Below are 24,857 nucleotides of genomic sequence, written 5' to 3' on the forward strand. Positions count from 1 at the left end.
ATTCACTGCATAAAACATGCCACTCCTCATCCAAATGCATGACTGTCCCATGTCCCCTGGTAGCCCTTTATGGCATTGCGCTGTGTCTTATGAGGCTATGTATGGTACAGGCCAGTAGATGTTTAAGACCAAAGCTTCCTTTCTGGGATATCAGCTAATAGGAAGGTTGAATTTCTGGCCTGACTAAGCATTTCCCTCTGGTCTGTCAATCACAGCACCCTCCTGTGCTCCAGAAAACCAGTCGTTCTGCTGAATGCATCTCACCCAGTTAGAAAAACTAAATGCCAGTGACATGAAAGTCAGAAGTGTGTTTAGGAGGCTAGCTCTCCACAGTCTATAATGGAGCTGCCGTGGTCTCAGGCTTGTTGCGTGTGATCATATCTCCCTCTAGAGTCCGTCCTCGGCCACTATGACAGACTGTTATTTGCAGTTCAGGTAGCACAGGGTTGTACTTAAGGCAGCAGGGGTCCGTGGCTCTGGTTTTTCTGTCTCTGGCCTTGGTGTGTCATACTCCCACCCGGGAACGCACACAGGGCTTGAGTCACGCCGCACTCAGGAGTCACTAACGTTCCTTGCCCCCATCCCATTCACTCTGCATCCACTCCAGGCTTCACCCACCACTACCAGGAGAGCAGCCTCACCAGGAAAGGAATGATATTGCTGGGGCTGGCTGGACAGTGGACATTTGCCATCTTGATGTGGTGCTGGATGCTGAGAACCCAGATGTGGAATTCAGCTGGACTCAGGCATGAGATGATCCTGGATTCGATCATGGGCCCTGTGGAAGGAAACACGCAGCTCCAGGATCCAAGGAAGAAGACAGAACTGATGGGTAAATTCCTCCCAGTACCCTGAGACTTGACAGGCTGATAGCTACCCTTGCAGGCCTTTCTTTTGGGACCAGTTCTGTGCCTGATGCTGAGGCAAGCCCATGCACGTCTTATGGTTAGGGATGGTGGGTTCTGGGCTATCCCTGTCAGAACTAGACAGCGGCCCTGTGCTACATGAAAAGACACTGGCCTCCAACAGGTGGGCTCACCACTTTTAGGTAGCAGATTCGGCAGGATCTATAATTTAGGGTGACTTTAGCGTGAAGGGTCCCAATTAACAATGAAGCTTTGCTGGCTTGAGAATCAGCGGCTGCTGCATTTATTTGTGACGACTGGGAATCCAAATCCCCTGAGCCCACCCTGGGCTTTATCCCTGTTGCATGCGGTCAGGCTGGGTGCACCTGATCCCGGGACGAGGGGTGAGGTGGTGCCGGGAATTAATGCCGAGAGACAAGTGGCCCTCTTTCCCCTCTCACCACAATGGGATCTTACATCTGTTTAAGCCTTTCGCAGGCCTCTGTGGATTCAAGAGAGAAGGCTTACCGGTAATTTCGAACATGCAGCCGGTGGCGCTTGGCACATCCCTCACACTCATCCCAGCGAGAGGAAGAAGGCCCTGCAGCAATGGGGAATTACGGTTAGAACGCAATCGTTGGGACTAACTCCACCCTGCACTCTCTTGATCTCGCACTCGCATAGCGTTACACTCTACTTCCCCCGTAGCCAGCATTTCCCTGCAAATTGAAAGCTGATCCCCTGCCTCAGGAAAATGAAATGCCACTTGTGCCCGCCTCTTTCAAGGGAGGCAGTGTCACCTAGTGGCTGGAGCACTGGACTGGCACTCAGGAGATATGGCTTTGATTTCTGGCTCTGCCGGTGACTTTGGGCAAGTCGTTGCGCCTCTCTGTACCTCAGTTTCCCCATCTGTAAAACGGGGATAATGATACTGACGACCTTTGTAAAGGGTCGATGGATGAACTCTATCTGTGTTTTGAGAGCTAGGGATGGAAAGCGCTATGGAAGAGTGTGTATTGTTATTATTCATCCCAGCCATGTGGTGTTAAAGCCACCCCATCCTAAGTCATGTACCTTCTGTGTCCCTTCTTCCTCCACCCTTATCAGAGTAGCACACCCCATGCTTTGGGCAACCTACTCTTATTTGACTGCTGTAGCTCATACTTATATACACCTACAATTTCCATCTCTCCCTTCTGTTGTCCCTTCCCCCATCATCATGCCCTGATGATGGTTAGTTAGGTCTGGACTCCCTCTGCTTTGGAGTTCCCCAGCATGGGACCCTCCTTTTGTAGTTAGAGAGTTTTCTAGTTGAGCCCCTGTTCTGATATTTAGTCATTTGCTCCACAGACATACAGCGAAGGGATAGCGTGGTGTGTCGGTGGATGAAACAGATGGCTCCAATGAACTGGGGCTCTACACAGTACTAAGGGAATCCTGAGCTTTACCTGGTAGACAAACGTCTTCTTCATGTGATCCACTGACAGAATCAACAAATGGAAGGAGAATAGCACAATGTACCGTTCGGACATCTCCTGTGGAAATAAGGTTTATTATAACCATCGTCCTAAAACATAAAGGAATTTTTAAAATGAAGCATGATAGAGATTAAATTTGCCCCATTCTGCACAATTTATTATATCTGTATGTGTGCATAGTTCTAGTAGGTATCAGTTTGTTTAAGGGCTATAGATGGTAGCTGTGAGCTGTACAGTGTTGTCTACTGGATGGTCCAGGGATGAATCAAAATTCAAGCAAATCTTTACTATTAATACATCACCATTCTAAAGCACCTTTCCTCAGAGGAGCTCAAAGTGCTTTTTGAACACAAACGAATTAACCACAGTACTGCGGTGAGACAAGCAATTAGGTATTATTTATCCCCATTTTAGCTGCCTCTGTTCACCTTAACTTTCCCGAGAGCTCTTGTGTAGACATGACCTAAGACATCAAGCTGAGTTTTCTCAACTGGAATTCATTCGGTAGTGACCCCATGCAGATCTTTTAGAGAGGTCATTTACTTGTCATGTTATTGGAGACAGTGGTCCCGTTAGGTCAGTAGCACAGCAACATGGGGGAGGCCCTAAGGTTGGAAATGATTTTTTCCCCTGAAAGAATTAAACCCAAAGAACCTTTTTTGTGTGCACCAGAAACCTAGAAAAAAAAACTTTTTTTTTTTTTACTTTCTGATTAAAAGGCCTCAAAATTCTTTCACCATGAATATTTCCACTTCAACCAAAAAAAAATTTTTTTTCTTTGAAACAACATTTTGCATGAAAAATTTCAATCAATTCTAAAAAGCTTGTGTGATTTTCTCAAATTCCCTCTCAACAACCAATGGCTCCAGTCCTGCACTGGGATGAATAGATTGCAAGTCCAGAAGGGACTGTGATGATCATCTAGTCTGGTCTCCTGTGAAACACAAGCCAGAGAACTTCCCCTAAATAATTCTTAGAGCAGATCTTTTAGAAGAAACAGCCAATCTTGGTTTTAAAATTGTCAGTGAGGGAGAACCCACCACGACCCTTGGTAAATTATTCCAGTGGTTAATAACCCTGACTGTTTAAAATTTACGTCTTATTTCCTGGCTGAATTTGTCTAGCTTCAACTTCCAGCCATTTGATCATGTTACACCTTTCGCTGCTACATTGCAGAGCCCATTATTAAATATTTGTTCCCCATGTAGACACATAGATTGTCATCAAGTCAACCCTTAATCTTCTCTTTGTTAAGATAAATAGATTGAACTCTTGGAGTCTATCCTATAAGGCTTGTTTTCTAATCCTTTAATCATTCTCATGGCTCTTCTCTGAATCCTCTCTAATCTATCAACATCCTTCTTGAATTGTAGTCACCAGAACAGGACACATTATTCCAGAAGCTGTTGCACCAGTGCCAAAAATAGAGGTGAAATAACCTCTCTTCTCCTACTTGAGATTCCCCTGTTTATGCATCCCAGGATCACATTAACTCTTTTGGCCACAGCATTGCACTGGGAGCTCATGTTCAATTGATTATCTACCATGACACCTAAATCTTTTTCAGAGTCCCTGCTTCTCAGAATAGAGTCTGCTATCCTGTAAGTATGGCCTTCGTTCTTTGTTTCCAGATACATATATTTATATTCAGGCATATAAAAATGCATATTGTTTGCTTGTACCCACTATCCCACGTGATCTGGATCACTCTAAATCAATGATCTGACCTCTTCATTTTTTACCACTCCCCCAATTTTTGTGTCATCTTCAAATTTTATCAGTGATAATTTTATGTTTTGTTCCAGGTCATTGATAAAAAATGATAAATAACGTAGGGCCAAGAACCGATCCCTGTGGGTCCCCACTGGAAACAGACCCGCTTGATGATGGTTCCTCATTTATAATTACATTTTGAGACCTATCATTTAACCAGTTTTTAATCCATTTAATGTATTCCATGTTAATTTTACATGGTTCAAGGTCATGGGGTACCAAGTCAAACACCTTGCAGAAGTCTAAGCATATTACATCAACACTACTACTTTCATCAATCAAATTTGTAATCTCATAAAAAAAAAAAGATATCATTCAACAGCATTTATTTTCCACAACAGCATGATTGCAGATTCTATTGTGGGCCTGTCTCCCAAATTACCTTGGTCTTTCTGCCCCTGCTATTTAAAAATACATTGCTTTCCCCCCATGCCATTGGGAAAATCCCTTGCTAGAGAGACAGAAGGTGCGTACAGGATGAGTATGGTTACCTCCATGTGACAGCTGCGCAGAAGAACCAGTGAAGACCATACTACTTTCCCAAGGGAGTGGATGCTTCCCCCTTCCCAGCCAATGATGGGCTGTGTGAATAGGAAATGCCTTAGTTCCTCCTGTGTTTTCCCCCACAACACTTCTTCCTGGAAGCACAAACAAATAACATAAGTCTCTTTATTAGCTTGGAGGGAAGAGTCCCGAAAAACATATGGAAACTAGAGGTGGAATCCATGGAATCTAGGTCCAAACTCCTTGGCATTGCTGGGGTGTTTGGATCTAAGGCGAAGGTTCAGAGAGGAAGGGATGGTCTTGTTGTTAAGGTGTTGAACTGAGACTTAGAAGACCCAGACTCAGCTCCCAGCTTCTGCCATTCATCTGCTGCGTGACGTCTCCGGGTCTCCCATCCTTGTCTGTCCCAGTGGGTGAAGAGCCTTGTGAGGTGCTCCTGGGAACAGTGTCCAGCATCTGACCCTGTCTGTGGCCTCTGGGATCTACCCTGACACGGTTAGAAATGATGTTGGATTCACCTGTGGGTTCAGCTTGCTGATCCTTCCTTGAAAATCTTCCTCTTTATTTCGTGTCAGGTTCTGTGAGAAACAGCGTGTGTCAGACTGGATTTGTATGACTGGGGAAAACTGGAGGGGAAAAGGCCTCCCCACACCCTGCGATAGTTCGCCACGGTTTGGTGCTCGGTGCCCATCCAGGTCATGGTGTCAGGCACCTGGCCAGAGTGGAAAACACTAAGCAGTGATGATGACATCATGCCCCATTCAACTAGCCAGGCCTGGGGTCTCCTACCTGACTCTAGACGTGAATCTCAGCTTGCGAGATTCTGCTCATACTCACACCTCCTGTCTCTGTTGTGGTCGTGGGGTCCCTGAGATGGAGGGAGCCTTCGCTCTGAGCTTCTGAGATGGACCATTTTCTGTAGGAGGGGAGGAAGGGACAGGGAAGGGAAGATGAATAGGAGAGGTTCCTTTATTCACTTTTTCTGTGGTGTTTATCTATGTTGTTACACGAACAAGAAAGCCGAGGTAATGGTCAGGCAGGAGCCTCGTTTCTGATATGGTTGTTCCAGCTTTTAACTGCTTGATTGCTAGGAACAGCCACCTCCAGATAAGAGGCCCCTGAACTGCTCCTGAATGTACCTGGTCCGTCCCAGGTAGCATGCACCTGTACTGCTGCTTGTATCCATGCAAATATCCCAGCCTCTGGGTTTTGTGCTGTGACATTTGAATGATATGCTAAGGGCGGCATGCAGCATTGCACACCATTTCCTGTTTAAAAAAAAAAAAAGAACCCTCCTACAGAGAGGAGGAAGAGGGAGGGGGAAGCATATGGAAATCTCCCAGATAGTGGAGCTATGGACTTCAAATACACCACTTGGCTTCTCTGGTCCGTCCCCCAACCTCTGAAAGACCTGCTCTGGATTTTATTTGGGCTGTGTCTGCCCGGCAAGAAAAGTGACGTTCTTAACTCAGGTCAAAATATTGGTGAAGACACGGCTTTGAATTTGGGTTTGCAGCTTGGCTTCGTCCCCGGGTTCCCCTCTAAGCTTTAACCCGATCTGCCAGCCTCAGTTGAAAAGGCAAATTGCCGTGTCTTCACTGCCATTTCAACGTGGGTTAGCTCTTCGGAGTTAAACATACGTCTTTCTTTGTAGTGTAGACGTAGCCAGCCACTGGGCCGGACCTAAAGTTTGGAGAAAGGGCCATGTGAGCTGATGCCCATTAACCACTGCGTGTCCAGCAAGGACACCTAGCCCCTTCCAAACACTCAGATCCAAAGACACACTGCCTACCTGCTACCACCTATTTGGAGCAGCTCCACCTCATCCTGGCGTGACCCTGCAGATGCTGCCCGCTGGGCGCCGAAGCTGCAGCATCCCATCTCTTCTCACTGGCTCCCCAACGCCGGGCACCTGCTCTCAGCTGCTTCAGCCCCCAGGGCCAAGTCCAAAATTACAGGCTCGTGTGCATACGTTGCCTCCAGCGAATGGTCAGTACGCACGAGGGGAAAGTCCAGCCAGTGGGAGGAGAGAACGCTGTGCCCTTCCGCTTACTGTTCATTAAGAACATGCTCGGGTTGGAGGCAGCAGCATCTGAGATGTAAAAGTGTTTCCTGTTGGGCTTTCTCTCTCCCATCCCCCAGTGTCACAGCTTCCTGTGAAGGAGATAGCAGGGGAGATAAGCAAATGTGACAGTTTGGCTATCGCGCCCCACCAAAATAAAGAAAGAAAAAGATCTTTAATACCCACCTGGAGAGGTGCAGCCCCAGGAGCTTGGCGAGCCGAGGTGCAGAACTAGGAATCACTGGATGAAAGGGAGGATTTGGGGAGAAATGTTCAACTGGTGAGGCTGTGACAAAGGGCTAGGAACCAACAGCTGAGCCAGCTGATCACCTAAACACCAAATATTTCCCCTCTCCTCCTTCCCTCTGCCCCCCCCCCCCCCCATGCAAGGTGGACTTGCCTATGCCTAATTAGTAGCTTAAAATGGTTTGGGGGAGGACTAAAGAGCTAATGAGCCCACTAATGCAGAGGGTAGAAGAAGGTGGCTCTGGGTGGAGAGATCTCTTCCCTCGCCTCTCCTCAGCAGAGGGCTGAAGAGCAGGTGACGCAGTCAGTGACGTACGGCTCAATAAGCTGGTGGGAAGAACAACGTAAATAAACGATATGGTGGGTGCTTAGCCATGGAAGGGCTCTGAAAAATCTGTGTAGCCCGAGCAGAAGATGAGAGTGGGCCATTGCCCTGTCACGGAGGCCTTGGTGTGGAATAGTCTCTCTAGGGGATGGTGGAGACCTATTACCAAACCAATCTGAAATTGGACCGGACAATGTCTGGTACAGAGAATGGGGCTGTGTAGGGCCAGGGAGGATGGGGGAGATGGGCTAAATAATGGGACTTTTCCTCGTTGAATGTCCGAGATTCTATTGATCAAATGGTTTGGTTTTACTTGGATGCTGGCCAGTTACGTAGTGACTCTTCTGGTACCTCAGGGATTGGCAGGCAAGGCAGCAGGGGTCTCTTTCAAGATGGTAGAGGGAGAGGAAGAAGAAGAGGGACTGCAGAAGGAAGTGGGGAGAGGAGAGAGACAGGAATTGAACTGAATCCTTGTCCTGCATCTTGACTCCTGAGGATGGCAATGGGCTAAGCTCAGGGTTCTAAGCGGAAATAGGCCTGAGCGGTGAAGTTCTTGCCCGAATCTGAACTTCCTCGACACTCAGGAGTGCTAGGATCCGGGATGTGGTTTGGCCCATTTTCGAGGCCAAAGTCAGCTGTAAAAGTTGGACCTGGATCTGAACTCTCCCAAAGTCTGGGGATCTTAAGATCTGGGTTTTGGCCAGGGCTCACTGGCCATCGCAGCAGTAATCTACTTTGCTTGATGTACCTCATTGTCCTGCATCTTTTGGACACAAAAGGGTTAACACAAGCTGGGGCTTTTTTTTTTTTTAATGCACAGACACAGATGGAACCGAAAGGGCCGGAAGCAGCTGTGGAGGCCTGTCTAGTGATGCTCTGATATGGGGGGGCACCAGCCCACAGAGCAAACAGTACGGTTGTTTTTTCCCCACGCTCAGAAAGCAGCAACTGGTGCTTGCTGCTGGGTTTCACAACACTTCCTGAACGAGTGATGTATGAGAAATGACCTGCTGCAGCTGACCTGCGCTTCAAGAGTCACTGGGGGGGTTAGCGTCATTTTATACTAACTGTATTACAGCAAAACTGAACTCTACAGGACACAGCAGTGTTACTTGCATTTTGCGCAGTATTGTCCTGATCGGCATTGATTAGCCCAGTCGTATTCGTTGTGGAAGATCAAGCTGTACTCAGCCCTCACCATGAGCAGAATTGAGCCCAAGAATGAGATCTTGGCTCCAGATCAAGGCTGGGGTGAAGGTTTGGCACCGACAATGCTGCAATCTCCTGAGCTGAAGCTTACGTGAACTAGTCGGTTTTTGCAAGATTTCTGCCAACGTGGACCAAATTCTCATGGGGAAATCCTCTTCTTCCAAACGTTTGGCTTCATCCAAATCAGACCCAGAATGCTGGTTCTTTCTGGTTTAGGGTCCAACCAGGGCTGGGGATCTCCAAATCCAACCCCTCTCAGTCCCTACATTCAGAGGGGTTCGGGTCCCCAGTTTTAGGCTTTTTGCCCACATCGATCCACCAGTGTAACTAACCTGCAGCCATAACCCATCCGGGATTTTCAAGCAATAAAACCATCAGCGACTGAAGTGACAAACTCCTACTTGATCTAACTCTATTGAGTTCTATGGAAACACACTAGAGAGGAATTTAGCCCAAGATATTTGATTTGGGGCAGGCGGGTTACCGGCAGGAAAAAATATCTTAGGTGCAGGTGAAATGAATGTTTGCATTAGCCCTGTCTCTCACATCAAAGCCCTTGCTAATCCGGGGGGGCCATACGAGCCTTTCTTTATCTCCACCAGCGGTAGCAATGGAGAGAGCATGACCATAGACCAGCGGCTGGTGTTTTAACCACCACGGCTCAGAGCAAGCCTAAGCAGCATGGTGATGGCTGGCACCTTGTCCGCACCAGTGATTTAAGCACCGCGGGAGAGGCAGGCTGGCTCTGGAATAGCCAGAGCTGTACGTAACAGAGCACTGGCTTTGCAGGTCTGTTCTCACCGTGCTCAGAGAGGAATTGGAGCTAGAAATAGTGGTTGGTTTGTGCGGGGTAGGGGAACGGCAAGGAAAGCTCCTCCCTCTGAAGGGGCAGCTTGTGCAGAGACTCTTCATTGCCACTAGTTAGGAGAGAAGCACACAAAGGGTGGGGCCCGTGCCCTCCTCTGGCGACAGGAGGGACGTACAGAGGCTTTACTGGGGATGGGTCGGGATCGGAGGGAACCTCACACGGTGGCTGGGAAAGCGCAGGCCGCGGCGGGGGGCAGCTGGTAATGGGACACAGCTTACACTCGCGCAGTCCAGGAGAGGTGGGGGGACATTACTGAGTGTTGAGCGCCGGGGAAGAGAAGGCCGGTGAGCACGGAATGACATACGCTATGGGAGGATGAGATGATCGGGCACAGCGCTGGATGGCAGGCCTCCAGCCTCGCACCTCATTTGGGACAATTCCTGCTCTGAGCAGGGCCAGGCGTGGGGAAGGCGTTTTTTACACGGTGACAGGGAGGCATCAAACCCTGGGCGCTGGATCCTGGCACCCAGACAGTCCCTACGGCTACGTCGACACCAGAGCTAGAGGTGTGACTCGCCCGCTCACGGACACGGCTTCGCGCTCGCTTCTCCTCAAGCAGGGCAGCAGCAGGAGCATACAGTGAGGGCAGCAGCGACAGGACGGAGCCGTGCTCAGGACATACCCCCCCCAGTCTGTAGTGAAGAGGTGCCCTAAAGCAGATTAGGAAATCCTGCCTTTCCCATGCTCCTCTGCAATGAGGGAAGGCATGGGCCGAACATAGGATTGGGATCCGCACGCCGTTGAGTTGTACTCTCTGCCACTGACGCCCTCTGTGACCCTGGGCCAGTCACGTTGCCTTAATCCGAGCCACCAAGGCACCGTGGAGGTAACTCACTGGGGACTATTTTGTGGCTTGGATACCGCCTGCTGACCATTCTACAGAGCAAGGACTGGCCTGGAAAAGATCACCCCCCTGAGTGGCCAGACCTGGAGGCCCCGTGCTTTGTTCCCTGCCATCTAGCACACAGTGCTGGCTCCTGAAGGGGGGTGGCTCCTTCTAGCTGAGGGGGGAGGGAAGGAGAGGGCAGAACAAAGCACAGCAAGATGCGGGGAATGAGTCATCCCAGGAGGAAGTGGAATGTACCACTACAGAGAGTGTCATGTCATTAGACCACCTCTCTGTAGACTGTGCAAGAGAGGGCGGGGAAATGTCATTAGCTTAACTGACAGAAGATCATGCTAATATTCAGAACTGCGAAGAACAGGTCCCGAGAACATGAGTGTGCAGTGCATAAACAATCACACGTGCTCATAGCTCCAGAACAATACATGATTAAGCGTGCACATTACACAGACAATTGCACAGGCCTCACAATGGCATGATGCAGGGCATAACTGAGTCCGCTCAGCTGACATTAAAGGAACCTCTCTGGAAGAGGACACCAGATCCCGGAGTTTCAGTCTCATTCCAAGGACTTATAGGATAACGCTGTGATTTCAAAATAAAAACCAAAGTGCCATGGAATTTCTTTCTAAATTGACAGCTGTGTGCGGGAGCAGGGAGAGAACCGATCTGATTGTGGAGGGGCGGGGATGTTACATGACTGGTCAGTAATCAGTGTATTGCACAATCATCTCTCTCTTTCTTTTACAATGATAATGAAATAGCTTTTAAAAATCAGTGAATGTTTCCATAAAATGCTGAGATACGTCACAGATATATAGAGTGCTTTGGGGTTGGGTTTTTTTTTTATGTTCCTTATGGGAAAGCACCATGCATTCAACACACAGTGATCTCAGTCTAAGACCCACGATGGGACACCTTTTTCTTGTCGTCCGGAGGCAGCTCGGCGCACTGGGAAGCAGCCGCTGCTTTGCTGTCATTGGTCAATGGTGTTTCCTTGGCCGTGAGGTGGGTCAGGGATTGGCAGAGTGGCTTGGAGTGACTTTCCAAGCCAGGAGAGCCACCTGAGACCTTGGACTGGAGGTGAAGAGAGACCATCTGGGAGCTGGTGAGGGCCACGTCTTCTTTAGTGGTGGTGGGAGATTTCATCCTAAAGGTCTGCTGTAACCACACTCTATAGGCATGCTCTTTTGAAGCAGCGGATGTGGGAAGGACAGTGCTGGCCGTGTCCTTATCAGAGCCATCGTCTGTTCTATGCTTTGCCAGGCTACCGGCCTCTGAGAATATCACAGGCCTGATAATGTACTGACTGCATGTACTGCTCACCGGCCTGCTTCGCACTGTGGCTTTGATAGGCTGGCAGGGGTAGACACTGTGTATGTCGGTTATCTGCAGCTGTGGCATAGTTAGGACAGTCCTCTGGGAAACCCTCTGAGGAAGGGAGATGGTGTTTTCCCCAAAGCCACTTGGTTTCTTTGGAGGCTTCTCTGCCGCTTTGGGCAGGTTCCGAGTAAGGGAGCTGGTGCTTTCTGAAAATGACTTTTGGTTCCTTGGGAGACCCAGGATGGTCCTGGTCTTTGAAGCTCTCAGTCCAACTTCAGCAGCATCCCCGTTATAGAGCAGCACAAAATGGCCCCGTGTCTGCAGAGGTAAAATCCTCTGGCCTTTCACGCTCTTGTTGAAAATCTCAAGAGCCAAATCTGTGACAGAAGACATAATCGTGACATGACTAAACACCTCGACACATACACCCACCCACCAAACTGCCCTGCGCACCACGCAAAACACAGCTACCGCGTTGAAAGGGTGCACAGTCAAAACCTGACTAAATACCCCAGCATAACCACAGCCACCCCAACCTCACTACACACAACAGTCCTAGCTATGAAAGGAAACAGTCAGGATATTACTAAATCATCCTGCACAGATCTACCTTCCCCTCCCCCCATCACACACCGGATCACAGAAAATATCTATAAACTGAATGCTGTCTGTATAAAGCTGACACGTCATGTGTAAAATGCATGTGTGTGTGTGCCAAGTGATAACACAGGCAGTTAAGTTCTCACCCAGTGTAAATATTTCCTGAGAAAGGAAGGATGATGCAGTGGCCCGAATGCTAGCACAGGCTGTGAGAGACTCGGGTTTAATTCCTGCTCTGTCACAAACCTCTTGCGCAACTCACAAGTCTCTCTGTGCCTCAGTTTCCCATCTGCTAAATGGGGACTCTAGCATTGCCCTACCTTACAGGGCTGTTGGGAGGATAATACACTAAGGATACTATGCTAACAGGGGCGAGGAGGGCACATAAATGCTCAAGATAGATGGTGCATGCATGTTCCTAGTTCCTGTGCATGCAGAAGAAAGTGCCTGTGAAAATTGCACTTGCAGAAATGCGTGGGTACAATTTGAAGGGCTGTTTATAAAAATTTAGCTCACATATTTTCCATAAAAGGAGGAGAAAAACTCTGCAGAGACATGTTCTGCCCTGAAGGAGCCGGTGGCTAAAAACAGTGACATTTCTGAGGAGTCCCAGTTAGGCTGGGATCAGTCAAAAGCATCTAAGTGAGGTAGGAGCACAAGTCCCACTGAAAACCAATGGGACCTGTGTTCCTAAGTCCCAGAAGTGCTTTTGAGAATCCCATCCACACCCATTTGGCCAGCAAGACTTTCCATTGCTTGCAATGGGCATTAGACCCCATCCATAGTTGGAGAGCTTTGAAAACCCTTATGCAAACAGACCCTGACGTGCCTCCTACTATTTATAATGCCAAGGGCCATGTTGTTGTACCCTTGGTCCAGCTGGGCATGTCTCATGGAGAGCCTTGGGAAGCTCCGGCCTGGATTGCAGGGCTGTTTACTTACCAAGAGTCTCATTGACCACGGTGGGGACGACGTCTTGCAGGACTGCACAGTTGGTATGCAAGGCAGGGTTTGCATTCATCTCCAAGAGCCAGACCTAGAAAGAGATGAGCATAGACAAGCGCCTGAACGCTATGTTTCCTCCCTTACGATTTGCACCAACGTTGATTCATGAACGTGAGAACAATTGAGCACTAAATCAAGCCAACAAATTCCAAAACGTAAGCACAGTGGCTCACACGTCTCCTGTGGGCTCTGACTGGAGCTGTGCAAAACTTTCATAATGAACCCTGCAGTCGGCTGACATTGACCAAATTTGCGGTTTCATTAAAAAAACAGATGCTCATGAGGTTTGCTGAAGTTCATGAATCGGTCATTAAGATGTAGCCATTTGCAGGGCTTAACACCCCCAGCTTGATTGAACCTACTAAGTTAGGAACAACGCTACACAGTCTTTTATGCTCGTTATATTAACTACCTCCATACGCATGCATATGTGGCCACGTCTTTTTTATATAGCTCTCCCATGACATATATCAAGTGAGTTTTGAGTGAACCTGGGGCAAAGTTGTAAGGGTAGAGAGGGGTGAAGCTTTGACAAGCCTGATTTCAAGTGAGCCTGAGGTCAGGATTTAGCACACTGAGGGCCTAATTTCAAGTGAGCCCTGGTGCACGTTTTGGTTTCAGCTGGAAACCAAATGAAATATTGACTTTGCATGTCTGGGCTAAATTCGGCTTGGTTTACTTTGAATTGCCAGGCACTTTCAAATCTAAAGGTGCAAGTGAGACAGAGCTGTGGTGAACCAGAGGAAAAGCTCATGCAAACTGTTGCAAAGCAAAGCAAATGAGTTGTGCGTGGTTCCATTGAAACCCCAATTGAATTAAAATGAAAGCCCAGTAAGCCAAACCCCCCATTCAGCCTCTGCTGCCAGCACAGGGTTCTCCAACTCATGCTGAGAACTTGCGGAGAAGTTCCTAGTCAGCATTTTGTAGGGGGGCTTAAGGACATAACTGCCCTAGGACTGACTATTGCTCTGATGTTGAAATGCTACGGAGAAAGAGTGTGTCTGCTTCAATAAGTGTTCCTGCCTTCTCCCCTGGAAATAAATCACTTTAATTAGGCTGGGTTGGTGCAGTAATTTGCCTTCATCTCTCCCCGTGTTTTACTGAGAGGAAAAATTAAACTCTGAATTCTCCATTTGTTTAGGAAAATGAAAAGACGCAAAAAGGGGCTTTGAAATGTGGATTGTCTCCTTCAGCGGAGTAGAAATTAAAGCAACGCCTGCGCTCATTGCAGTGGCAATGTTTTACTGGTGCCACTAGAGGGCACCTAAACTCCACTGCTGGCTTCTGGTAACTCCATTCCCATTTTTGAACACTTTGCTCAGCGCCCCCAATGTAAGGTCATAAGATTTTGTGCTGACAGATGACCTTGGTCAACCTTTAGAAATGTCTGGATTCGTTTTTTGGTTTCCCTTTCATGCTGCCAAGTGAGCCTGACAAAGAGAAGGAGCAAAACTTCCCATGCTCACGTCCATTATGCTCCCTCTCTTATACGGCCCCCCCCATCAGTACAGCTTCTCGCACGTTTTCGGTGTATTTAGCCTCCCAACAGCCCTGTGGTGTAGGGATGGACTTTTATTCCTGTTCTGCCGATGGACAGAGAGACAAAGTGACTGGCCGAAGCTCAGGCAGGAAACCAAACCCCTACAGATCAGTGAATTGTACCCTCTGCTCCTGAATTCATAACCACTGGATCATCCCTCCTCGCCTGGCTTTCTAACCTGTGAGAAAGGTGACTGGCAGACTGCGAGGTCCTCCAGGCTGGGCCCATGTCTTCATCAGTATTTAAATAGCCCCGGGTACAGTTAGCATTTAACAAATGACCTTTTATTATCAGCTTCTCAATTACTTTCCCCTATTCTATTCAGAGTCTTATACAGCTCCCATTATTGTAACATCTGAGCAGCTTCCAGAAGTGCATTAAATGACCCAGCTAGAATCTGTTCCATGTTAATTTGCCGCTGATGGATACCGAAGGACCTGATTCTGTGTGCCCTCTGCACCCCCGACACCTACTGACTCAGGGGTGAGAGCTCTGGGCTCAGAAGAAAGGCAGGTTTTTGGCGAGAGTTTGATTCTTTTCCCCAAGAATTTCGACCTCGAGAAGTGACGATCAATAAACTGTGCGGTCCTTTGTGCCCTGCTGAATTGTAGCAGCTGGCCAAGTGGAAAGTTTTTTGAAGGGATTTAGGTGCCTAAAGATGCAAATAGGGGGCCTAGTAGGATTTTCAAAGGCACTTAAGCAAGTCAGGTGCCTTATTCCCATTAGAATCTATGTGAGATAGTGCGAGGCATGTTTGCAAATCTCACGAGGCTCCAAGCTGCATTTCCTGGTGCCTAAGTACCTTTGGTGGCCCTTAACCCTCTGGGACAGATGGTCAAAAAAGCTCAGCTTGCATTTAGGCACCTAAATAAGGGGCGAATGTTCAGAAATACTCGGCCCCCAACAACTCCCTTGGTGGCACCTCTGGGGAGATTTTCAAATGTGTTCGGCTTGTTTGAAAATGGAGATATTTATTTTGGTGCCTGACTGGGTGTGGAGGTATGGGTGGTTGTTTGTTTTACTTTCCGGCTTCTGTGAGAATACTGCTACTTGCCTGTGTAGGAAGGGATTTGTGAAGATTAATTAGTTAATGTGGGTGCATTGCCATGAAGGTATAAAGAGCTTTTTAAGGGCTGACTAGTTAATACTGTGAACTGCAGAAGAAGCAAAATACCAACGCAAAACAAAGGTAATTTTTAAAAAGAACAGAAAGAAATGACCTTTTTACTCTTTGGACATAAAAAAGAAACCTGTGCTTTCATACTGTTTTCCAATCCTGTTCTCTAGTCTCTGCAGGGCCTAACTGTTGGTGATGCAATTTAGTCTACCTATGGCAGTTTAGTTGGCCCCTGGTACATATATCACTCCTGCCATGTTACATTTTTTCGCCAGTGGCTTCGTCAAAAGAAGGCGGCACTTATAAAAGCTGCAATGGGTCATGGTTATTCTGCTGCTCTGGGCACCCCACTGAGCTTATTCTGTGTTCTCTCTTGTGTTGCCTTTGAAACTCGTTGTGGAAGAAATAGGATTCCATCAATGCATACACCTTGGCGGGGGAGGAAGGGACTGAGTGTGCATGCACACACAAACACACACAGAGTGCAGTGGAGCATGCATTCTTGCCAGGAAAGTAACATTGAAAAGATTTAGCCTCCCTGACTAATTAAGAAAATACTGACTACAACTGCAACCTCCAACACAAACTCCTGCACCCTGGTGAGTAGAGATTTGTGCTTATTTTGCAGGTGAATCCCCAGGTCAGAAGCCACTCCCGAGGGCTGGCTCCGAGTCAGGTCCCAAGACCAAAGCTCTTTGGGGCAGGGACTATCTTTTTGGTCTGTGTTTGTACAGCACCTGGCACAATGGGGTCCTGGTCCAGAACTACCATACTACAGGTAATGAATAATAATACTAATGAGGCCTTTTTTCTTGTTCCCATGTGGAGGAGGCTGAAATCCTGAGCACACTCTCACACTGGAGCATTGAGAGGGCCGTCAGTATCTGCTGAACCCAAGGGAATCAAGTGGCGCAGTCAAAGATCTCAAAGTTAGCTGGCAGATCTTTTCCCCCCCTTCTCAACAAGATGGAAGCTGTAAAGCAGCACGTTTTATCCTGAGCTTCTGGAATTGGCCTGGCCTGGAACCATCTATCTCTATGTAGCACCACTACAGGGCCCAAAAATCACAGGAGGGAATGGGCAGCAGTGTTGTTGAAATCAATGGACTTGCACCTGCTCACAGCAGGGGTGGTTTGGGCACTTTATCCTCAGCTTGTTAGTCTTTTGCAAATTGGCAGGCAAAGCTGAGCCGCCCCGGAGTCTGCTCTCCCGTGGCTGGAGTACTGCATCCCTTTATGGCTAATAAAAAATCCGCATGCCTGTCCTCTGAGCGGTCCCTGGGGAGAGTGGCCCCTCTGCATGGCTGATGCAATCCTTTCTGTTAACTGCTTCCCCGACTGGAGACCATTTAAAGGAACCCACCCTAAGTCCTGCTGTGTCGTGGGTCTTGGCAAATCTATTTAAGGAGACGGAATGGATGTGAAGCACAAACACCCCTCCTCCCCTTCCGCTCCCTCCTCTATGCAGCTGAGACAAGAGTAGCGCTGCAGGGGGGATGTGGTTCATTCCCAGGGGCCCTGTGGGCATGCACGCTGCAACCAATCTACCACAGTCAATGCTCTGGGACAGAAATGCCTCTCAAGGACTGAGCAAGGCAGACGCAGCACCCATGAGCCCCAGGGAGTGATTCCCAGCGGCTGTCCAGGCATTTAGAACAAGGAAGAAGGAAGGGGGTGGATGAGTGAAAGCTAAGATTGGCCCTTTCTACAGGCACTTTCCCTCCTGGCAAATCACTCCTTTAACTGTGTGTATGTGAGTTTGGTGCTGGCTGGACAGCACTGCGGATGACAGCCTGTACCTATAGCACTGCCCCAGCACAAGCATTGTTGATGTAAGCTTCCCCCGGTCCCACCCATGTTCCTCATTCTGGAGGGACTTCCAGGCAAGAGAGAGGAGACCTAGTTAGCCCTTGGTTTTCCAGCTTAGTCTGACCCACAAGGGAATGCCTTGCGCGGCTCTAAAGACCCCGAGGTTTATATATCATCTAGGCCACTGGAAATCCATCAGATGGCAACGTCCTTCAATGGCGTTCACCCTAGACTGGAGCTGAAGAAGTAACAGAGTTCGAGGGTTATGCCTCCACTCTCAAGCCCTTAAGCCATCCAGCCTGTCCCACCACCCTGTCTTCTAGGCACTCCAGTCCACGTGTGCCGTCAGGAAATGCGTCACTTGAAAATCACAGCCTTGCCCCTTTAGAAGGGTAATCCTGCCAGGGGGCAGATGGATCTCACATACTCTGATGTAAATCAGATTCCACTGAAGTCACTGGAGTATGGCCAAGAGGAGAATCAGGCCCATTGTATGTTACGGGGGCAGAACCCTACACTACAGGAAGCCCAGTCAGGAACTACACAATCACCCCAGCAACCACGATCTAGATACAGACTTCAAGGCTGATGCAGAGCATTGTTAATGCTGGGTTATGTGCACTGGGCCTGCGTCTCTATCTTATACCAGTTCTACCCTGAGGTATCTCCATTGACTTCACTGAAATTTCTTCTAACTGACAGTGGTGTACGTGAAAGGTGAATCAGGTGCATTGTCTCCCTACGGGACAAGAGAACAAGGAGGAGCCTGCAATAAACAAAATACAGACATGAATTCCCACTTCCCTCCCTTTCCCCACTTTCACAGACTTCCAAACCAGCTCATCGCTGCCAGGTCTCCAGTTTCTCAGCTCTGAAATCCCCACCCTGGTTATAGATCAAATCATTCTAAAGTAACCGATCTGTTTATCTCTCCATATACAAAATACATAGAGACATAAGAGTCTCCAGGGGCTATGTTTGCACTGAAGCAGAGCTAACGCTTTTAATTAACCACAGCGGGATTGCCAGACTACAGTGATATCGGATCTCCCCTTCTATTTCAGGTTTACCCAGTCAGGCCTTTGCATGCCAACATTGCAAAAGACAATTGCCACAGAAATGTGAGAGGTGCCAGTTTCTATTTCTTTGCCATTAACCCTCTCTGGCTATTGACTTCCTACACAAAGGAAGCTATTGTGTGGGCACCATGCCCTGTGCTGCATACGTTACTATCATCCTGCAGTAGGGTTTGCTGCTCCCACTTCACTTTGCTGGAATATGTTTGAATGAGCGTCTGCTTCAGCACCAGGTCTACAAAAGCAAAGCAAACCAGATGGCTTGCTGTTGTGTGCAGGCCAGGTGCTTCTACAGGACTTTGATGCTTTGAGGCAACGTGATCATTGTATGAATCACTTCGTCTGATGTAGCCACTCCCTTCCCCTCTTCTCTAGCTTTCTTTCTCTCTCTGTAATTCCCACTTTACCGCTTTGTTTTGTGATTCTGTCAGTTCTCACAAGCTAAATAGGGTTGGGCCAGATCAGTACTTGGATGGCAAACCAACAAGGAACATCTAGAAAGTTGTGTTGGTGATTTGTTAATCAGGAATAAGCCAGTCAAGACCTGATTAGTCAAGAGTCTCTGTGTTGTTGGAGTTTCGATGCCATCTACCTAAAACAGCACCACTTCCTCGAAGTCCAGGCAGATGCATTGATTTAGACAAGCTGAGTATCCGGCCTGCTGTCTTTCAAAGGTGATGTAAAATTGAGGCCAGGGGACTAGTGGTCACTAAAGCTCCCATGATATTTTTCACTATTAAACCCACATTCCTGCCCAAATCCCAGTCACAATTTCAACTGGATCCCGTATTCACGGCCCACCCTAACCTGTTATGTAAGAGGTTGCTATGCGCTGTTAAATTTTGGCTTCTTCCTCCACAGAAGTGACTGCAGGAATCAAGAGAACAAAACCTTGCTAAATACCTTGAAGTCCTCATCAATCAAGAAATCACAGCCAATGAGATCAAAATAGCCCAGTTTGCAGTCCAGCTTGGATTTGACAGCCAGGAAGCACTGCATCATGATCTGCTGCATTCTCTTCTGAAAGACACGTGATGACAGCGGTTTAGGAGCAGCCCAAAGACAGAGGACCATGGAACACAGCTTCTTAGTCACAACACAGCTAACTGGACCAGCAAACGTTCCCCTTCCCTAGCTCTGTAGAGATGGTTTCCCAGGTTTGAAGAGTGAGCAGATCTGAGATCAAAACCACATGTGAAACGGGGCACACACACACACAGAACCATGTCAGAGCAGGATTTTCCCATCTAAGTGTTATTTCCAGAGACACCCATTATCTCCAGTATGGATCTTCTCTTAGCCTGAGTTGCTGCCTACTCAGTTCCCTAACATTTGGGTGAAAAACCTAATGCTAGCGTAACAAAGTTTTTAGCATTTAATTTCCTTTGGGTGTCGTTTTAAACAGCAGAACCACCACAAAGCTTTCACAGCCCTTGTTCTTTCTGCTCCCTTCATTTCCATCCACAGCATGTGTTTCAAGCTGCGTGGAAGCTTAAAGCACCATCAAGATCAGTCTGATGGACTGGCAAGTCTCAAAGACTCAGTCCTGAACTTCCTTCCCCTCTCGTCCCTGTGCAAGATGGGAGTGTGGGAGCCTTTTAGGTCTTCTCCTCCATTCTTCATGACATAAGGGGATATCTGGCCACAGTCTGAGGGTCCCACTGCAGGAGGAGAGTGTATGTGAAGGGATCAGGCCATAAATTAATGGGCTTATAAAAAGGCCTTCAAAAGTACAGTCACTCTTCAGCTTGAGTCCTGTCAATCTGAGCATCTCTTTGCACCTTGACATTTCACTATAGTGCTGTGGCATTGGATTGAAAGCATGGATAACACTAGAGCACTTACCCAAGCCATTGCTGCCCATCACCCTCTTTCGTTACAAGTCACCTCAAAATGTGATTTAAAAACTAAATCTACATTGACGTGAATGAGATAAAAAACTCCCGTAAGTTTCTGAGGAATATTTTAGGGTGGTTTTTAACAGCAAAATAAAATACCCTGCATCTTGGCTGCCGCATTCAGCATCTGCTGGTAAATGGTTACCATGGTGCCGCTGATACCTTCTCCTCATGTGAGGCACCTCTGTTTCCCCTCGGGCACCTGAAAAGCAAGCAACTTTGCCCTCCCTCCTCTTCCAGTCATCCTAATTAACGCCACACACATACCCACAGGCCCCCCGTACACTCACAGTGAACACAGTGAAGACCCAGTCCTTGGGGAGGCCCTTGGCTTGCCTGAATTTCTCATTAACGTAGCTGTTAAAGCGCTCCATCCGCCACACCGTCTCCTCCTTCAGCTGACTGTAGAGGGGGTTTTTCTTCTGCATGTACTGGGAGGAGAGGGGGATGGAGACAGCAAAGGGCTGGTTAGTTACAGGGATTAGATTTCCCCCTCTCCGCCGTGACGCATGGGGAGGGGAAGAGAGGAATGGTGATAAGGAACCAGCTGCAAGCCATAGGTCAACCTACTCTGAGTCGCCACCTGGCTCAAGAGATGGGCAAGAAAGCGGATCCAAGTGAGAACTGCCGAGGGAAGGCAATGGGCTGGGAGGGGGGCCAGTCTGTTCTTCCCCAGTGTAATTTTGCTGGCTTTAGTGTTCTAGCTCCATTGACAGAACTCCCGGCTGGAGGATCCAGACGTCGCTACCTCGTGCTCTGCTTCGGGACCCTGCTCAGGGAAGTGCGGAGTACCCACAATTCCCAGTGGCCTCTTGGCGTTCAGTGTGCCGGCTGGCCCCTTGGATTGCTAAGACGAGGGAGCTCACTGACACCAGAGGCGATATGGGTGAGATCGAGATCAGGTCAGGAGCCCTACAGCTCGACCCTGCAGGGTGTTGCTAAGTCTCCTGTGAGGTGCTGAGCGCTCTCAACTTCCATGGAAGTCAGTGGGAGTTAAGGGCGCTCAGGACCTCGAAGGATCGATCCCTTAATGCACAAGTTTCAGGCAGCCGGAGCTGGGAGTGCAGTCTGGACACAAAGACATCAGCCCGCGCACAGGCTGCGTCCCACCTAGCAGTCACAGAGCACAGAGGGCCTTCTGGCCCCATAGTGCAGGGAAGGCTGCAAAGGCAGCGTAAGACTACATTAACCCCTCCTCTTGCTGGCCCACGCCCTGGAAAGGAGTAACGCAGAAGCAGACCCTGAGAGTCCGAACTCTATATATTACCCTCTTCCCTATATTGGCTACTGCCTAGATGATACCAGTCGAGGGGCAGGGAGCCATGATGCATTCCTACAGCAGGCCCCATTACCCAGCAGCTGTGTTAGAGCAGCAGTATTGTTTTGTTTTTTCTTAAAGACTTTTCTCTTTGAGAGCACCAAGCACCCCTTGCCCGCCACGCCGCAGGCAGGAAAAGGCCATGCTACAGGCCAAGGGTAACGCTTCCTGGCACAACCAGGAATAAGCTCCCCCTCTGGAGAATTTCCCTCTGGTGGAAAGGGAAGGTGAGGGAGAGGGAGCGCCTGGGAAGCAGGTACATGTGTGAATCTCCAGAGGAAACCACGGGGAGGGATTCTCAATTCCGCAGTCTCATTAAATCCTTGGGTAAAGTGGAGCTTATCAAGCCCTGGGTGTTTGCATTGGCCAGTGAAAGATAAATCCCCTCTTCTTATGCAACAGCTGGGCTGGATTGCAAATGTATCTGCCGTGCAATCGCTGCTAAGCTGCAAAACTTCTGATTAGTGGAGCTGTCTATGACGCTCCTTGCCCTGGTCTCAGCTTAACGTACCGTCCCCTGGGCTGGTCAAGAGGCAAATGAGGCCTGGCATTTGTTGATCCTCATGAAGTGTTAGCAGGGTGTCCTTTGTCTTTCCACTCCCAATCTTCCTAAGAAGATGAGTGCATATTAGCTCTTACCAGGGTGTGCCCCCTGAAAACAGAGGGCCTGATCCTGCAAGGCACTCAGCACCCTCAGCAGCTCCTCCCAGGGACCAGGCCCTGGAAGGAATGAACTTCATCTTGTCAAAAAAAAAAAAAAAGCAAGGATGTTTAAAAAAAAAGAAAAGAAAAGGGACAAATCTTCAGTTGGAGTAAATCAGTGGATCTCCATTCATTTCAATGGGGTGCACTGATTTACATCCGCTAAGGATCTGGCCCAATAACTACAAATATGATTTGGGCTGAGAGAACCTTTAACAGCTGGTTTATAAGATGCTACAAAGCACTCTAAAAAAAAAGGTTGGCAATGGAAACAGGCACAACCTTAACGACGGCGGCTTTCCTTTCAAGGTTTCATGATCCAATTTCAGATTCCCTTGTGCTTGCTTGTGAAACAAAATCAGCCCCTCTCTGGTTCTGAGCTGTTTCCTGAATCATGGAATGGAAAGCCACTGAATGGCTGGCAGGGGTGTATTAATGAAGTGGTATGGGAGGGGGCGTGTTTGTCCTGGGTGCAAGAATTTGACTCCCCCAGATGTGTTTTTAGCTGGGATTAGATGAAGGTAAAATGAAAAACTAAAATAGGCACCAGAAGCAAAACTGAGATCTGGACCAGAATTCTGAACAGGAATCAGAGTTTTGGTTTTGGTCTATCTGTAAACAAAGTGGAACAAATGCGCTAGTGTAGGTTCATTTGCTTCAGTGGACCTAAATCAGATATGAATTTGGCCCATACATAGATTGTAAGTTCTTTGAGGCAGGGACTGGCTTTTTGTTCTGTATTTGCATGGTGCCTGGCATGGTGGGGGTCCTGGTCCATGACTGGCTCCTAGGTGCTAGGGTAATACAGATAAGACATCATAACAATTGAAAATGGATTCCAAATTAGTCATAGGCTCTGTGCAGATCTACAAATAAATACGTCTGGAACAAAGCTTTGACATTACACTTTCTTCGTCAAGCTATGTATTATGCCTTTAACCCAAAATAGTGCTGGTGGTTAGGAAAACAACGTTAACGTCTGCAAGGGGCGCAAGCTACCTTGTTATCCAACTGCAGGACGTTTTTGTAGAGGTGCCATGTGGCAAATAGTTCCGCTTTACCTTTGAAACATATTAGAGAAAAACGGCGGGCTTCCCTGGGGCGGGGGAGGAAGGAAAGCGAGGGCGGAATCAAGTGTAGTTTGAAAAGAGTCCTACATATTGCCAGCTGCTCGGGTGAGTTACCTTTCACCCTCTTCCCGACAGGTTTCTAGGTAATTTATGCTCTGCTAATAAACACCTGTCCCTTGTTTGATGTCAGTTGTGCCAGAGGGTCTCACCTGAGCACCTGAATTCCCCTGTGTGCAGCCCTTTTGCTGAGCAAACAACTCTGTTCCAGGAAAACAAGCGGCACGTTGATAATAGCGTATGTTGCAGAAAGCAGCTATGAAACGCTGTCCTGAACTGCCCTTCCGCAATAACAATAAATCCCCCGCAACAACCAAAGTGGGCTAGCCTGGAATATCTCCCCACCTGGCTCTTTGCCAGCACTAGGAAAACACCATTCGACTGGAGGGAGAAAATGCATTACAGGCAAAATGATTTTCTGCCCCTGTGATTTCTTTCCTAAGTTCCCGTTTACTCTCTACTGCCGGGGTCAGCCCTAGATGTTGTTTTGTGCTCGTCTGAAGCGAAACCCCTGGCAGACTTCAGTCACCGGCTTAGCATATGTTGAGCAGGAGGATTTAGAACTGGGTGGACTGGCAGGGGTGTGGAAATATTGGGGGTGGCGGATCGACGCGTTCCACCCCATTGTGAAGCTGCGAGCGGGATCCAGCTATGTTCTGTCCCCACATGCCTGGGAGGGAAGTGGAGGCAGAGATGAGAACAGGAACTGGAGGAGGGCCTGGAGTGACCATCACAGCACGTGAGACTAGGCCCGCTACTGGGGAGCAGGTAGGATTCTCTGGCCCAGCCCTGTCCCGCCTTCCAGCTACTGCGGATCCTGGCAAAGACACCCATCCAAGGGGAGGGGCAGAAGTAAGTGCACCAACCACCAGGGCATTGGGCACCAGCTGCTACAGAAATGCCATAGGAATGGCGGTAGGAACTACTGGGATGCCCCCCCCCGAGTCTCAGTAACTTGCCTTGTTCCCCCTTCTATCCCTCTGCCTCCCCATTCACAGGGAGCTTCTGCCCCCCTGGGGGGTTGTTACTAGTGAAAAAGAGGGTGGGATGGGTGTTTGGCAGATAACAGGGCCTTGTGCAAGGGTCTCACTTGGAGGTAGCAAAGCAGGCAAAGATCAAGGTTTAATGCCAAGAGCTAGCAAGAGACACACTCTATTAAGGACACTTTTGCATACTGCATGATAATTAT

General features: G+C 48.5%; 1 protein-coding gene across 1 annotated transcript in view; it reads right to left on the bottom strand.

Annotated features, from left to right (window-relative positions):
• Positions 1-11,051: 11,051 nt before the first annotated feature.
• Positions 11,052-24,857, bottom strand: part of TTLL10 (tubulin tyrosine ligase like 10) — a 152,773-nt gene continuing 138,967 nt past the window's right edge. Inside the window, exons 13-16 of the mRNA XM_067566656.1 lie at positions 20,812-20,952; positions 19,527-19,643; positions 13,020-13,113; positions 11,052-11,854 (exon numbers count right to left, since the gene is read on the bottom strand). Of these exons, the coding sequence (XP_067422757.1) occupies positions 11,052-11,854; positions 13,020-13,113; positions 19,527-19,643; positions 20,812-20,952 (1,155 nt within the window). The remainder of the gene's footprint in view (positions 11,855-13,019; positions 13,114-19,526; positions 19,644-20,811; positions 20,953-24,857) is intronic.

The sequence above is a fragment of the Emydura macquarii genome, unplaced genomic scaffold (assembly GCF_026122565.2).
Source record: "Emydura macquarii macquarii isolate MOO-44397 ecotype Brisbane River unplaced genomic scaffold, CSIRO-AGI_Emac_v2 contig_2768, whole genome shotgun sequence".
Classification (NCBI taxonomy): Eukaryota; Metazoa; Chordata; order Testudines; family Chelidae; genus Emydura; species Emydura macquarii.